Source organism: Ceratotherium simum, chromosome 6 (genome assembly GCF_057802395.1).
Source record: "Ceratotherium simum simum isolate JZ-2026a chromosome 6, ASM5780239v1, whole genome shotgun sequence".
Taxonomy (NCBI): domain Eukaryota; kingdom Metazoa; phylum Chordata; class Mammalia; order Perissodactyla; family Rhinocerotidae; genus Ceratotherium; species Ceratotherium simum.
Window position 1 is genome coordinate 56,419,371 of NC_141905.1, and position 16,317 is coordinate 56,435,687.

Genomic DNA, 16,317 nt, shown 5'->3' on the forward strand with positions numbered 1-16,317 from the left:
CGGAATAGTTTAAGGCCAACTGTTAAAGCTCCCCATCTATTATTTGGAAAGCATTCATTTCCTCAGATAAGCCCAAGAATAGCCAGTTGTAAGGAAAACAACATTTCATTACAACATAACTATCTTATATTAGCATCAGAGAAAGATCATTTGGAGCGAGTTTCAAAGAAATATAAGAACATGGCTCATGTAGATGCCAGTTTTCTCACGCCTGCAGAAAAGGCCTGCAAATCTCAGGAGTGAGAAACCTAAAACAAGAAAAGAGGACTCAGAAATCTCATCTGGCTTCAGATAAGAAATAGGACACACGGTCAGATGAGAAAGAGACACCACACTGCCTTGGAGTCTATACATTTATTGAGTAAAAACAAAATCATTGTCAGACATATTAAATTCAGTTTGGTTCAAATTTGGCTGATGTCCATTTGCAGCAGAGATGAACTGAGGTTAAGAGAAGACACAGTGATGCTGGCAAGAGGACACTGAACAAAACAATCTTCCGTTAGTTGTACAAGTGGGCATCACACAGCAGTGTGAGTCAGTTAGCAAAGGTGGGGGATGCAATGCTTAATGCACAGGGATAAAACCTAAGTAAGCAAGAACTTTCGAGAGAGGAGAGGGCCAGAGCAGTTAGAGAACAAGATGCAGGGCCTCGTTGGAGAACAGCATTGGGTGCGGATCTGCTGGTTCACTTGGGGAACACAGTGACCACGTCGTAGCCCTCGGGTGGTGTGACCCGCTCCCGGGCATGCTTTTCACAGTAGATTTGATCCTCCACAAAGAAATGGCCCTTCTGTTTCAGGTTGGTGCCACAGTCAGTGCACACATAACATTCAGGGTGGCGGTGACGGTCTCGAAGCTTCACAAACACACCACTGCAGGAGGGAGGGAGGAAAAGGGCTCCATTAGTGACCAGCACCTCAAGGTGGCACCAGGGCCAGGGCCCCTCCCAAGAGGCCCATCAAAGGGCAGATCAGGGCCTCCCAACTAGGCTCCAGTCAGAAAGGGGTTTCTCATTCCTAGGGTCCAGAGATATTACTCTTGAAGCCCTCCTGAAGACCCTCCCACTTCAACAGAGCAGCCCTGCTTTCTCTGGTTTTACATGTTCATAACCTAAGGGTTCATGGCCAAGGAAAACCTTCACCACTTGGCTCTGGGACACAGGACCTACCTGGCCTCTCTGCTCCATTTTTCCAGGCAGGATTTTTCTCCCCATCACACCAAAAACATGCAACATCCAGCATTTTCATGATTCCACATTTTCCAAACTTTCCACATTTTCATGATTTACCCAACCCACAGGGGCTCCAAGGCCTGAGGAAGGCAGATACTCACACAATGCCAGTGCCACATTTGTCACACATAGGCAACTTCTGGGCATTTCCAATCGATGCAGCCACTTTGGTGACAGGAGCCTTAACACTTCTGAATCCTGAGGGCTTGTTGGGATCCCCTAAAATGAGGAAAACACTTGGGTTGGCCAGGAAGGGCAGAGTTGTATAAGTGTCAAATAGTTCTTTCAGAGCCACTTACATATGTGTTCCAGCAAGGTCACGGGCATGGGAGTCAAACACACCTGACTCTGCTGTGTGATCCTGGGCAAATTACTTAACCTCTCTGGTCCCCAGTTTCCTATTCTATAAAACAGGAGATCATTTTTCCCTTCACGGTGGTACAAAAAGATTTTAAAATATACTTAAAGCCTTCCCACAGTGCCTGGCACACGGTAAGGCCTCAAAACAAATTACATTACAATCTGAGTAAATATACGCAAACACTGATATTGGAACTTAAAAATGCCTTACATAGATAGAATAAATAAATAAATAAAAACATTATCTGATAATCAAAAGACGGTGTATTAGATGCCGAAAGAAACCCACATCACGAGAACAAAATCATTACAGTAGAGCATGCTACAAGCAGCCAGATGAAAATCACCTACTACAGAGCAGGGTCAGCAGCCTTTCTACAGTCAGCTGTTTGCATATACAATAAGCTCCTAGTTGCTGGGTGTTGAACTGCCTACAGCCCAGTTCATCGCATCTTCAGAGCCACGTGTCACAGTAGCTATGAATAATGGTAAGCTATTAATATTACTATTATTGCTATAAATTCAGCTGGCTGTGTTTCCACATCACTTATTTTTTTTACTGTGATGTGGCCTCACAGTATTGTTGTCTGTCAGTTATTTACATGTCTCTCTGTCTGAACTGCAAATTATTTGAGTACAGAACCCTGTTTTGTATGCTATTCAATACTTCAAAGAGCCTAGCACAGGGCTTAGAAAATAATAGAGGCTCAATAAATACACGGAAATGAATGATGAAATACCATGACAAATGTATGACGGTCCCTACCGTAGTCCAACACGCTTAGGCTCGTGAAGCTAGAGAAGTCTCGAGACCAGTGGTTCTGAACAAGCACCTATGAGCATCCCAGGCACCAGGAGAGACTTCATAAAATTCACAGACCAGGCTCTACCCTGCTGAACAAGCATCTCTAAGTGCAGGGGCTCCAGGAAATCCTGTTCTATACCCCTGGTTCAAATCCACTTCTTTAGATAAAGCAGCTGTTCTCAAACTTACCATGTATCAGAACCACCTGGAGGACTTGTTAAAACAGAGAGAGCTGGGCCACACCCCCAGAGTTTCGGATTCAGTAGGCCTGGTTGGGGCCTGAGAATTTACATTTCTAAGAAGTTTTCAGATGCTGTGATGCTGCTGATGCTGCTGGTCCAGGAAGCACTTGGAGAACCACTCGACAAGAGCCAAACAATGGCCTCTCGTGTGAGGTGAAGGAGTGAGAAGAGGGTCATCCCATTGCTGGGCACTCCTGGGGCTGACAAATGAGGGCTGTGGCTCTCCTGTCCTTTTGGAAAACGAGTCCCAAATGTTGACTGGTGCTTCAGAACCAAATATTGAGATGTGTTCAAACAAGGGGCACTGATAATTGGCTAGGTGTGGTGGACAGTATCTTCTGTCCACAATTCTCCATACCCTCCCTACCCTTGCCACACTTGCCAGTGGGTTAGTAATTCTCTACTTGGGGGAGGGGAGGATTGTCCCCTAGGGAATGGTTTGGTTGTCACAATTGGAGGGGAATGCTACTGGCATCTAGTGGGCAGAGGCCAGGGATGTTGCTAAATGTCCTAAAATGCACAGGACAGCGCCACCACAAGGACTCATCTGGCCCAAAACGTCAACAGCACCAAGCCTGAGAAGCCCTGCTCCCAGTGGATACTTCCCCAGCCCACAGACTTTGGGTTTGGCCACGTGACTTGCCTTGGCCAAAGGAACGTGAGCAGATGTGACCTCTGTTCGGGCAAAAGCATGAAGTGCAATTGTGTGGTTTGGTCCTGTCCCCATTGAGCTTCTGCCCTCTGCCACAAGAACAGCAAGCCCCGGAGAGTAATGCCTCCCTCTGCTGGGCTCCAAGGAGGAGAACACTCAGGGAGATAGGCTCAGCCCTGGCAAACCCGGCAGAGCCTCAGCTGACCAGCAGCCCTCGTGTAACATGACCAAGAAATGCATTTGTTGCTGCAACCCACTGCTGACTAATACAACGTGAGAGCTAGCATGGCATACTTTGAGGCCTGATGCAGAACAACCAGAGAGAATATATAAAAGCAGTCTGGGACTTTTCATGGCCCTATCATGGGTGTTTATGACAGTCTCTCAGGGTTCCCCCATCAGTGCTGGGAATCTCCTGCATTGAGGAACTGATGAACGCAGAAGTCCATCTGGCAACATGTGAGAAGGGGCGGAGATTGGGAAGCTCCAGGGTGTGCACTGTTTTCAGCTGTGAGCTCTACAGACAGGCTTGGGGAAGGCTTGGTGCTGCCGATTGGTGCTTTGGTTATTGCTGAGCCCAAGGTACCTTCTTGCCTTCTCGAACCTTCTTCCCTTCCTTGGACACAGTCCCAACTTTGTTCATTATAGATTTTTCTTTTGCATTAATTTTGATTTTTAAAAATATATGGCATTAAAGTATCATTTTTGTCTGATTATTGAGTTTTTTGATGACATTAAATTCTGTACTCAAGGCAAATGCCTCCCTCACCTCACCCTAATCCTGGCCCTGCCTAGAGGGATCCCAGAAGGGCCTGGGTGGGCACCTTCATGCCTCTAAACATCCCAAATAAGCTCCCTCGTTTTCTGGCTGTAGGTGCTGGAGCCACGTTGGCTGCCTACCTGCTGTGAAAAGAAGGAAATGGCAGCATCTCTGTATACCCGAACAGCTTGGAAAGAAAACCGACTGTGCTGAGGGAACCAACTCAATGTGGTCGGGGTCTCTTAGGTGATGGGGCTGTGTTTTTCACATAACTCATTCAGTCAGCAGAAAGATTACCAGGAAAAGGTAGGAGGTGCAAGGGGTAAGAAGGAAAGAAGGACGGAGGGACATGCGAGCCCCACTTGGTAGCAGGAGAATCCACATCCCTTTTTGGATTAAAGAGAAGTGAACTGGATGAAACGGGGCACAGCGGGGGCAGAGGAGGCTGTGCTGGATAAAGCGGTCCTCAGTGCAGCTTGTTCAGCCCTGCAGCGCCACCTGCTGGCTCGATTTTCTTCTCTCACTTATTCAGTCAACACTGCAAACTCGAAATTTCACTTCTTCCTTCCCTCTCAACTAGCTTACAGCAAAATATTAGCTCCCTTCGGACTCTGGGCAAGTACAAATATTTCTCTTCTTCTAGTGATCCTTCCACCTCAAAGCTTTCTGGAAAAAATAAAAATGAGTAAAGCACAGCTTTTTTCTATCTACTTCACTGCTCAACAACTTTCCACAATGCTCAACAACAGCTCCACGTTGCCCATAGAATCAAACTCACAGTCCTTAACCAAACAGCTGGTGGTCCTCCATGATCTGACTTCAGACCATCTGAGGAATCTCCTGGAACCCCGGGCACCAGCCAAAATGAGCCTCAATACTTCCTAAACAAGTCTCCAGCTTTCTTATCTGGAGCCTCTGGCCCCCACTGTGTTTTCTCAGTCCATGACATCTTCCAAGTTTCCTCTCATTGAAAGTCGCCTTTAACGGACAGATGAAGGGATAAACAAGATGCAGTATATACATATAATAGAGTATTATTTGGCCTTTAAAAGGAAGAAAATCCTGTCACAGGCTACAACATGGATAAACCTTGAGGACATTATGCTAAGTGAAATAAGCCCACCACAAAAAGACAAATGCTATACGATCATTGCTTGAAATAGTCAAAATCATGGAAACAGAAAGTAAAATGGTGGTTTCCATGGGCTGAGGGGAGGAGGCAATGAGGAGTTAGTGTTGAGCGGGTACAGAGTTTCAGTTTTGCAAGATGAAGAGTTGTGTGGATGGATGGGGATAATGGTAACATAACAGTAGGAATGTAACTTAATGCCACAGAACTGAACACTTAAAAATGGTTAAGACAGTAAATTTTACATTATGTGTATTTCACCACAATTTGTAAAAAAAATAAAAGGCTCCTTCTACCTGCAAATTTTGGAATTTAATCCAGACTGAGATGGAGTTTGAAGACCCCAGGACCCTTTCTCCTAGTCCAGAGGATGAATTTCAGCCAAAATGAGAAAACCCACATTGAGTCTTTGGAGGTTTATCACCCAACCCTGCTGCAGCCAGACCTCCCATGGGGGCCTCACTGACTGGGTGCCTGGCTTCCCAAAACACTTTAAACCATCCCATGAGGTGGCCATTATTAGCCTCACTGGACATGTGCAGAAACTAGGGCTTAGGGATACAAGCACCTTGCTCCAAGTCTCACAGAGGGTGGGAGCAGACACTGGATGCCCGTGCTCTTTCTACCATGCAGCGCTGCCTTGTGAACCAGAGGCCTTCTCGAATGACAGTAACCCGCACTGAGTGCTTTTGCTATGTACCAGCCACCGCCCTGAGCTTTGATCATTTCATCTTCCCTCCCATTTCAGCTCCCTCCCCTGAGAGCCTTCTGCATGTGGTGGATGTTTGGACTGGAATTTATGCTGTTTCATTCAGTGAAAATTTAATGCAAGTACATATTAAGAGATATGGCAGAGACTACAGGATCTGTTATCTCCCTCTTCCTCTCTAGCAAAATCTTGCTTTTCTTTGGGGCAAGAAGACATCTAGCCTAATGAGGGGGAAAACTATAATTCTCAGATTCTCTTGCAACTAGATGTGCCCATGTGACTAAATTCTGGTCAATAAAATGTAAACAGAAAAGCAGTGTGGGACTTCTAGGAAAGAGAAAGCTGGCTCACAGACAGGGGAAGTCCCCAATTAGCCCTTTCCCCCTTCTTCCTTCCTGGTGTCTGGAAGTGGGCATGATGGCTGTAGCACCAGCTGCCAACTAGGACCACAAGGTAACCTTGAGAATGGAAGCCAAAGGCTTGGTAGATGGAGCACAGGATGGAAGGAGTCCAGATCCTGATGGGCATGGAGCTGCCACGTCAGGACAGCTCAGTGATCCTGGGTTTCAGGTCCCTCTCTGTGACATGAGGGCATTCGACTAGATATGCTCCACAGTGTCTGTCTATGATGTCCTAACCTGGGCTAGGATTGATTGATTTTTCCTCTCTTAATTGAAGAGTTTTCCACGCACTGAGAGTAGAATAAGTTGTGGCTTCTCGCATGTTTTGACAAAACTGTCATCCTCCAGGGTTGGCCCCTAAGTCACTTGTCAGTCGGGACCTAACACTGAACTTTATATATAGAGTAGGGATCATTCCTTCCAAACTGCACAGGTACTCCAAGCAAAGGGGGAAACTGCTGGAAGAACAATATCCTTTTAGCAGCAAAGAACATTTTTGCTAATTTCATGTGCTTGTAAATGGCCAATTTCTCTAAAGAACCCACCCACATGGGGAGGAAGCCTGGGTGTTGGGTGTGTTCAGCAGGGAACTTTCAGCTCAGGAAGGACTCCCAGGAAGCCTAATCTGCAGCTGGGGGCTTTGATGAGGGAGGTGACTCTTCCAGTGGGCACTCTGCTCTGACCCTGACTGGACGCCCTGAGCAATCAAGTCAATCCCTCTGGAGCCTGGCTGACGCAGGTCTCACTATCAGAATCACCAGGTGTCCCTCCCAGGAGCACCAACTCTCTCTTCACAGGTGGGCGTGTTGGGGAGAGGTGGAGAGAGCAATAGAAAGCAGGACGCCGATGAGGCACCAGAGCCTCAGGGAAAGAGACAAACGCAGAGTGTGAAGGGTTGGGCATCGCAGAGGCCAGGAGGGGGTGCAAAACCCAACTTTCCAGAAAAGTCATTCATAGCTGGGCTGATCATGAGAATCAGAAGGCACTTATGAATAACTACCAGTAAGGCGGGAGAGCCTGAGGGCTGCTGCTCACAGGTCACCTTTGTTAAGAATGAGGAAAGAGCATCCCTTCTTCAACACACTCATCTGTCAAAACTTTCTCATAAAATACTGTTGTTGTTAAAGTAAGATACCTTTACTGCCATCAGCTTGAAAATTATCATAATAAATACACAATACATGATGTCTACAATGCAAAAACTATCTCCTGCGACCGACAGGGCCACCCCGTGGGGCATCAGAGCTCACAGTGTGGACAAGCTAAGCCTAGCCCAGAGCCTCTGGATAAGGTTTCAAACATCATAATAGTTATGAAGCACCTACTCTGTGCCGATCATGGCGATGGGTGTTCTGTGCAATTTAGGACATTTGATGCTCACACCAATATCAGAGGAAAGGATATTTATCCCCGATTGACAGATGAGAAAACAGGCCTGGAAAGTTTCAGAGACTTGCCTAAGGTCACACAGGGAGGATGTGGACAAACTGGGGGCTCTCAGGCTCTCGGGAGGCCATTCACCCCAGAGCAAGAACAACACAAGGCCCCAGGTGAAAGCCCAGTGCCTGGCTCCACAGCGCTGCTTGGATTCATCTTCACTCTGCTTGTCATTGCCCCTGGCCTTCACCCACTCACACCTGTACCACCACAGAAGCATGGTATGTGGATTCAAACCAAACAAAAGGCCAAGAGAGAGACCAACAGAATCCCACAGCAGTCAAGCTCACCCCCACCTCGGCCTCCTAACGCTCCTGCAACAGGAAACAGCCAGCCAGGTGTGTGATCCCAGGCTCATTCACTCTTTCTCTCTTTTTAAGAGTTTTTTAGCATTTTAAAAGCCATGCCTTCCAAAGCACACAGTTCTCTTTCTGCAACGATGGACCCTCACCGCAGGCCTCGAAGAAGAGCCTCTGACCTCACAGCAGGGCTGATTACCTTTCTCCTCAGACTCCAGGATTTCCTGCAAAACCAGGAATGAAGTGGATTGTTTCGGGGGCTCATTTAACTCCTGTTTCTCCTGAAGCATCTTGTAAACTTCAGATTCCTTGTCGATGACGAGTCCCGTTGGAGGCTGAGAATAGTCTAAACTGGAAAGAATGTTTGGAAAATTCATGAGGACATGTCAGAAGTTCGAAAAAATTCACCAGGCACCCCCTTCCAAGCGGACACTCCTGATCAAAGGGTGGATAGAAATTATCCCGAGGGACGAAGCCCTCTCCTGACTCAGCCACAGAGCTCCTCCCAGCGTTGCAGAGGAGTCTGCAGTCAGAGCTGGCTACCGCTACAATGCAATAAGAGGCTATTTCTCCAAAGTTTTAGTAATTCAATTACTTTTTGGCCTAATCCCATGGAATGGGAATGTTTTGCTTCTTTCTCAATTACATCAACAACATTATGTCAAAAGAAAATTTAGATGAGGAAAAACGTCAACCCCAACCTGACCACTAAAAACTCAGCTGGGTCCCCTCAGAATGGACCACACGCATTCTTTTCCCTAAGCAGAAATCATGGTATTCTTTATTCCTGATGATATCAAAGTGCTTTCTCTCTCTCTATAAACTCTGATACTTTTCACGGCAAGGAGCTCTGGTCTCCTCACCTACAACACAGAGGCAACAGTATCTGCCCTACCTAGTTCACAGGGTTGGTGGCAAGGATGAAGAATGCAAGTGCTTTGTAAACTGTAAAGTGCTACTCCAACATAAGGGACCAGGCAGATGCCTCAGCTCAGGCCCAGGGACTGGGCAAGCCAGGCCTTGCCTTCCACACCTTCCCCAACATTCTGGGTTCCCCAGAACAGGCCGAGACAGGCAGAGCTGTGGGGCCTCTTTCCGCCAGGGCCCATTTTCCAGGGGAAGAGCTTTTGCTGCCCAGTCTTGGGGAAGGAGGAGGGTGACAAGGAGGTAGACTCCAGGCAGCTTTACCCATAAAGTCTATGCTGAATCCCACCCCTTCTCACCACCCCACCTCCACCGCATGTCCCAGATATGCCCCCACGTACCAGCATGGCTGACCAGCTTCATAACTTGTCCCTCTGCTGCCATTCTCAGCCCTGGGACAGTCTTATTTTCAACCAGAAGCCAGAGCGATATTTTACACACAAGAATCAGACTATGTCGTGATTCATCTGACTTAGAACCAACCATTTACAGTTTTACTAATAAAATACAAGTTTAATCAAATTCATCTCCTTTGGAGTAAATATTCATTACAAAAAGTAGAAAGGTGCTAAAAGATGTGGCTCTGCTTCTCTCTCCAAACACACTCCCTGCCACCTGGTGCTCACTCTGCTCTAGTCAGACCAGCCTTCATGCTGCTTCTAGAACACATCAGCCTCAGGGCCTCTGCACCTCCTGCTCCCTCTGCCTGGAACACTCTCTCCAGATTGCCCTGACAAGAGATTTCTACATATTGAGGCATATGGGGTAACTATTTGGGTTCAAAACTGATTCAGCTTGAACTAAAAAGCCTGACTTATGGCCTATCAAACATACATTGTACATCTGCTTAACCATTAAAGTCAAGAATGCACTTTCTTAAGATAAGAATGCATACTTGCTCTCCATGCCCTATTGGTGATACCCGGATTCATCCCTTTCCCAGCAATCAGGGTCATGTTGACCTGCTAATTTGCAACTGGATACCTCTTTGAAACTTTGATGAATATATATCCTGTGCATGTTTAATGTGTGTTCTTTGTTCTAAAAAGATATAAGACCGTACTGAAAAACCATGCTTCTCCAGAACACTTTCTAAGGACTTCCCAGGTTTTAATCCTCACTCTGGCTCAAGTAAAATTCACCTTATTTCTCTTATCTATAGAATGGTTATTGGTTATTTTGCGTTGACAGCCCCATGGCTCTCACATTCATTCAGGTCTCCGCTCAGATGTCCCTCTTCAGAGAGGGCTCCCTGACCCTCCAGTTGAAACATCCGCCCCCTCCCCATCACTCTGCCCCCTCACTCCACCACACCTTTCTCCAGGTTGTTTCTCACTCTCTTGCCAAGGACTATACTTGCAGTTGTTTATTTCTTTATTGTCTGTCTCCCCCTAGAAAGGAAGCCCCATGAGGGCAGGGACTTGCTCTGTCTTACTCATCATTTATTCCCAGCCCTGGATTAGTGCCTGGCACAGCATCAGGGCTCAGTTATTAGGGAAGTGAATGAAACTTGTCAAGTGGGTCACGTCCCTCTCTCCTCCTTGCTGCACCCTCTCCCTGCTCCTGCGGGGTCACAGGGATTCCCCTAGGGCAGCGGGGCCTCTGAGGGCTGTGCCAGGGAAACGGGCAGCCCAGCCTCCTGGGCCCAGATCACCTCCTGCCTCTCAGCCTCAGCTGCTTTTCCAGAAGCTGCTACCCTCTAGGGAAGAGGGACAGTGTGCTCACTGGGACCAGAGAGCAAATATCAGAACGTGGTGCAATTTATTGAGGCAGATGGATGTTTGTAAGTAAACAAGCTGTAATGTGAGTAATAAAGCTATCCAGCCACCAGGCTGCCTCCCAGGTTTAAAGGTGCAGGCAGTGGCTACCAACAGTTTTCCTCAGCAAATCTAACCATTTTGTCTTTAGGGCTGAAGTCTTTTTACAAGTGCATATGAATTACGCCAATTATGTTTACTCACTCCTTTCCCACCCACTCATTGTGTAATTCTTTCACATTCCATTTTAAAAAGAAAATTGAGGTTTTTGTTTTCTTTGGGTAATTCTCCCCAGGTTACCTCTCCCTCTCCTTCTCTTTTTCTTTTCTGGTCAGCCTCCTGGGGCACTTGAAATACTGGGGTCCTGAGGCTGGAAGCAGAATCAATCACATAAATGAAGCTCCCGGTTTTCTCTTTGACTACAACCATGATCTCACAAAGGAGAACAAAGCCCTCAAAGAGTGACGCATGCTTTGCTGCTGCCAGAGAAGGTCAAAATTTAACCTCATGAGCTGGTCACTGATGTAGGCTACAGTGGGGGAAGGGAAGCCAGCCATCCCTGCCCCACTCACAGCTGCTGGTCCCTGCCTTTGTCTCTCTCCCAACCACCCACAGGGAACTGTGAGAGCCTCCCACCCTCCAGGCAGGCGATGGACCACCTTGAGGAGTGGTTTTAACCAAGGGCCAGTCTTCCTCTGGCTGACCTTTTCAGACCTGCCCTTGGAGTCATATGTCTGACTCTTTCTCTGGGTCCTGAGTTCTGAGCTTGTCCTATAATAAATATATTACATTATTTTTGACTAATCTTTTTTTCTATTACATTTAGAACTATTTTAAAATCAAGACTAGACCATGGAATGTTCTTGGAGAGAATTTTTCCCCTTCTTTGGTATATGTTGTTATGTCTGGAAGCCACCAAGGGAACGCTAAAAATGACAGAACCCAAACCACGAGGTCATCACATTTTCTTCCAGTAAACATTCTTGAAAAGTATTTCTGTGCTTAAAAAAAAGAAAACAATTTATTCTCAAATAATGATAATATCTTTCTATCACTTGACAATTTATAAAACATTTTCAATATCTATTACCTTAAGCACTGATACATCTAATTAAAATATAATATCCTAAGACACAAAGTCTAAGTCTTATGTATAAGATATTGACAAATGATACCACAATATCTTAAAAAAATAATTCTAGGATGAAAACATGTACAAGAAATGGAGCAAAAAAAGCATTCTCATTTTTTATATATAGTAACAGTAATGAAAGAAAGAATTCTACAGTGATAAGTTTTCAAATAATATAATGTACATGACTGAGTCACCAGGAGAAAAGTTATGAGGGTAGGACACTAAAAGTAACCACATTCTTCTGAACCCAGTCTTTACAATTTTAAAAACAAAAGAGTTTAGGGGCCAGCCCCATGGCTTAGCGGTTAGGTGTGCGCACTCCGCTACTGGCGGCCTGGGTTCGGATCCTGGGCGCGCACTGACACACCGCTTGTCGGGCCATGCTGAGGCCGTGTCCCACATACAGCAACTAGAAGGATGTGCAACTATGACATACAACTATCTACTGGGGCTTTGGGGAGAAAAAGGGAAAAAAATAATAATAATTAAAAAATAAAAACAAAAGAGTTTAATCAATTGAATGCCTTTGGAGTAACTATACCTTACACTCTTTGTGTTTCCTACTTCTTGTTTCTTCCTGAGTCACACTTGGCGCTGAATGTACACCATTACCTAAATGTTTCATATTTTTTCCCACTCTTTTAGGCCCTGAACACAGGGCCTGTCTCCCCAGGCATATCACAGCAGGCCCCTCCCAGCCTGACGAGGCGGCTCACATAGCGAGGCATGTAAGGATGCCAGTGGTCTTTAGAACGTAAGAAGAAACTCCCCTTGAGCTGTATCCCAGAGGATTTCAGAGGCTGAGCCTGCAGACCTTTATGTGACATACAGGCCTGCTCCACGCAAAGGAGTGGTCAGAAGGGGTGACCACCTGGGGCGAAGGTCAGAAGGTCAAGGGCAACACAGAACAGCACACCCATGGCTCTGGGACCTGGAACAGCAAAGCAACCCTGGGATGAAAGTCTAACCCATCTGAGAACAGACATCTAAAAAAGGATTAGAGGATATATTGATGGCAAATAAGCACATGAAAAGATATTCAACATCATTACCCACTAGGGAAGTACAAATTACAACCACAGTGAGATATTACTACACACTGATGACAACGGCTAAAACAAGAAATAGTGACAACAACAAATACTGGAGAGGATATGGAGAAACTGGATCATTCAGACATTGTGGGTACGAATGTAAAATGGTACAGACACTGCAAAACAGTTTGGCAGTTTCTATAAAATTAAGCATATAACTACCTTATGACCCAGCAATTGTACTCCTAGGCATTTATCCCAAAAAGATGAAAATTTATGGTTGCACAAAAACCTGTTCATGAATGTTTGTGGTGGCTTTATTCATAATAGCCAAAAACAAGACACAACCCAGATGTCCTTCAATGGATGAATGGTTAAACAAACTGTGGTATATCCAAACCATGGAATAAAAACGAACCAACTAGGATAGGACAACCAGAGAGAAGATCAATAAGGAAACAAAGGTATTGAATAACACTATGGACCAATTGTGCTTAATGCATATACAGAGCACTACACCCAATAACAGCAGAATACACATTCTTCTCAAGTGCACATGGAATGTTTTTCCAAAATAGATCACGTTAGGCCACAAAACAAATCTTTAAGACTGAAATCACCATATCTTTTATGACCACAATGGAATGAAACTAGAAATCAACAGCAAAAGAAAAACTGGACAATTCACAAACGTGTGGAACTTAAACAACGCACTCTTGACCAACCAATGGAACAAAGAAGAAATCACAAGGGAAATTAGAAAATATCTTGAGACAAGTGAAAACAAAAAAAACAACATAGCAAAACTTATAGGAAGCAGCAAAAGCTAAGAAGGAACTTTGTAGCAGTAAATGCCTAATTAAAAAAGAAAAATATCTCAAATAAGCAAACTTGACACCTCAAAGATCAAAAAAAGAACAAACTAAAACCCAAAGGTAACAGAAGGAGGAAAATAGTAAAGATTACAGCAGAAATAAACAAAATAGAGAAGAGAAAAACAATAGAAAAAAATCAACAAAACTAAGAGTTTGGTTTTTGAAAAGATTAACAAAATTGACAAACCCCTAGCTAAACCAAGAAAAAAAGAGAAAAGACTCCCAAATAACAAAAAATCAGAAATGAAAGAGGAGACGTTACCACAGATACAACGGAAATAAAAAGGGTCATAAGAGACTATTATGAACAATTATACACCAAAAAACTGGATAACCTAGAAGACATACAGGCATACCTCATTTTATTGCACTTCGCTTTATTGTGTCTTTTTATAGATTAAAGGTGTGTGGCAACCCTGCGTCGAGCAAATCTATTGGTTCCATTTTTCCAAACAGCATTTGTTCACTTCATGTCTCCATGTCACATTTTGATAATTCTTATAGTATTTCAAACTTTTTCATTATTATTATATTTGTTATTATGATCTGTGATCAGCAAGCTTTGATGTTACTATTGTAATTGTTTTGGGGCACCACGAAAACAGTGAACTTAACTGATAAATGTGTTTGTTCTGACTGCTCCACCAACTGGCTGTTCCCCCATCTCTCTCCCTCTTCTCAGGCTCTCTATTCCCTGAGACACAACAATATTGAAATTAGGTCAATTAATAACCCTACAATGGCCTCTAAGTGTTCAAGTGAAAGGAAGAGTCTCTCACATCTCTCACTTTAAATCAAAAGCTAGAAATGATTAAGCTTAGTAAGGAAGGCATGTCAAAATCTGAGATAGGCCAAAAGCTAGGCCTCTTGCACCAAACAATTAGCCAAGTTGTGAATGCAAAGGAGAAATTCTTGAAGAAAATTAAAAGTGCTACTCCATTGAATACAGGAATGAGAAGAAAGCAAAACAGCCTTATTGCTGATAAGGAGAAAGTTTTAGTGGTTTGGATAAAAGATCAAACCAGCCACAACATTCCCTTAAGCCAAAACCTAACCCAGAGCAAGGCCCTAACTCTTTTCAATTCTATGAAGGCTGAGAGAGGTGAGGAAGCTGCAGAAGAAAAGTTTTGACACTAGCAGAGGTTGGTTCATGAGGTTTAAGGAAAGAAACTATCTTCATAACATAAAAGTGCAGGTGAAGCAGCAAGTGCTAATGTAGAAGCTGCAGCAAGTTATCCAGAAGATCTACGTAGATAATCCATGAAGGCGGCTACACTAAACAACAGATTTTCAATGTAGACAAAACAGCCTTATTTTATAGGAAGATGCCATCTAGGACTTTCACAGCTACAGAGGAGAAGTCAATGCCTGGTTCAAAGGCTCTCGTTAGGGGCTAATGCAACTGGGAACTTTAAGTTGAAGCAAAATTCAACACACTTTCATGACAAAAACACTAAACAAACTAGCAATAGAAGGAAATTACTTCAAAATAATAAAGGCCAGGTATGACAAGCCCACTGCTAACATCATACTCCATGGTGAAAAACTGCAAGTGTTTCCTCTAAGATCAGGAACAAGACAAGGATGCCTACTCTCTCCACTTCTACTCAACGTAGTAGTGCTAGCCAGAACAATTAGGCAAGAAAAGGACATAAAAGGCATCGAGATTGGAAAGGAAGAAGTAAAATTTTACGTCTGTTCATAGATGACATGATCCTATATGTAGAAAATTCTAAAAATTCCACACACAAAAAATCGTTAGAACTAATAGAGAAACTCAGCAAAGTTGCAGGATACAAAATCAACACACAGAAATCAACTGTTTCTATATACTAACAGTGAACAATCTGAAAAGGAAATTAAGAAAACAATCCCGTTTACCAACAGCATCAAAAGAATAAAATACTTGGGAATAAACTGAACCAAAAACTTGTACATTGAAAACTACAAAACACTGATGAAAGATATTAAAGACACAAATAAATGGAAAAACATTTGTGTTCAAGGATTGGAAGAATTAATATTGTTAAAATGTCCATACTACCCAAAGCAATGTACAGATTCAAAGAAATCTCTATCAAAATCCCACTTTTTTACAGAAATAGAAAAAAATCCTGAAATCATTTGAAATCTCAAAGGACTCCAACAGCCAAAACAATCTTGAGAAAGAAAAATAAAACTGGAGGTTTCACACTTCCTAACGTCAAAACATATCACAAAGATACAGAAATCAAAACAGTATGGTACTTGCATAAAGACAGACATATAGACCAATAGAACAGAATATAGAGCCCAGAAATAAACAGTGGTACATATGGTCAAGTGATCTGTGACAAGGCTACCAAGAATACAAAATGGGAAAAGGATAGTCTCTTCAATAAATGGTGTTGAGAAAACTGGATATCTGCATGCAAAAGAATGAAATTGGACCTTCATCTCACCATACACAAAAATCAACTAAAAATGGATTGAAGACTTAATACAAGACCGGAAACCATAAAACTCCTAGAAGAAAACAGGGAAAAGTTTCATAACATTAGTCTTGGCGATGATTTCTTAAATAC

At 44.0% G+C, this 16,317-nt stretch overlaps 1 protein-coding gene across 1 annotated transcript in view; it reads right to left on the reverse strand.

Moving 5' to 3' along the window:
- Positions 1-339: 339 nt before the first annotated feature.
- Positions 340-16,317, reverse strand: part of PDLIM1 (PDZ and LIM domain 1) — a 43,342-nt gene continuing 27,364 nt past the window's right edge. The window contains exons 5-7 of the mRNA XM_004427877.3: positions 8,228-8,379; positions 1,336-1,453; positions 340-875 (exon numbers count right to left, since the gene is read on the reverse strand). Coding sequence (XP_004427934.1) covers positions 689-875; positions 1,336-1,453; positions 8,228-8,379 — 457 coding nt within the window. The 3' untranslated portion in view covers positions 340-688. The remainder of the gene's footprint in view (positions 876-1,335; positions 1,454-8,227; positions 8,380-16,317) is intronic.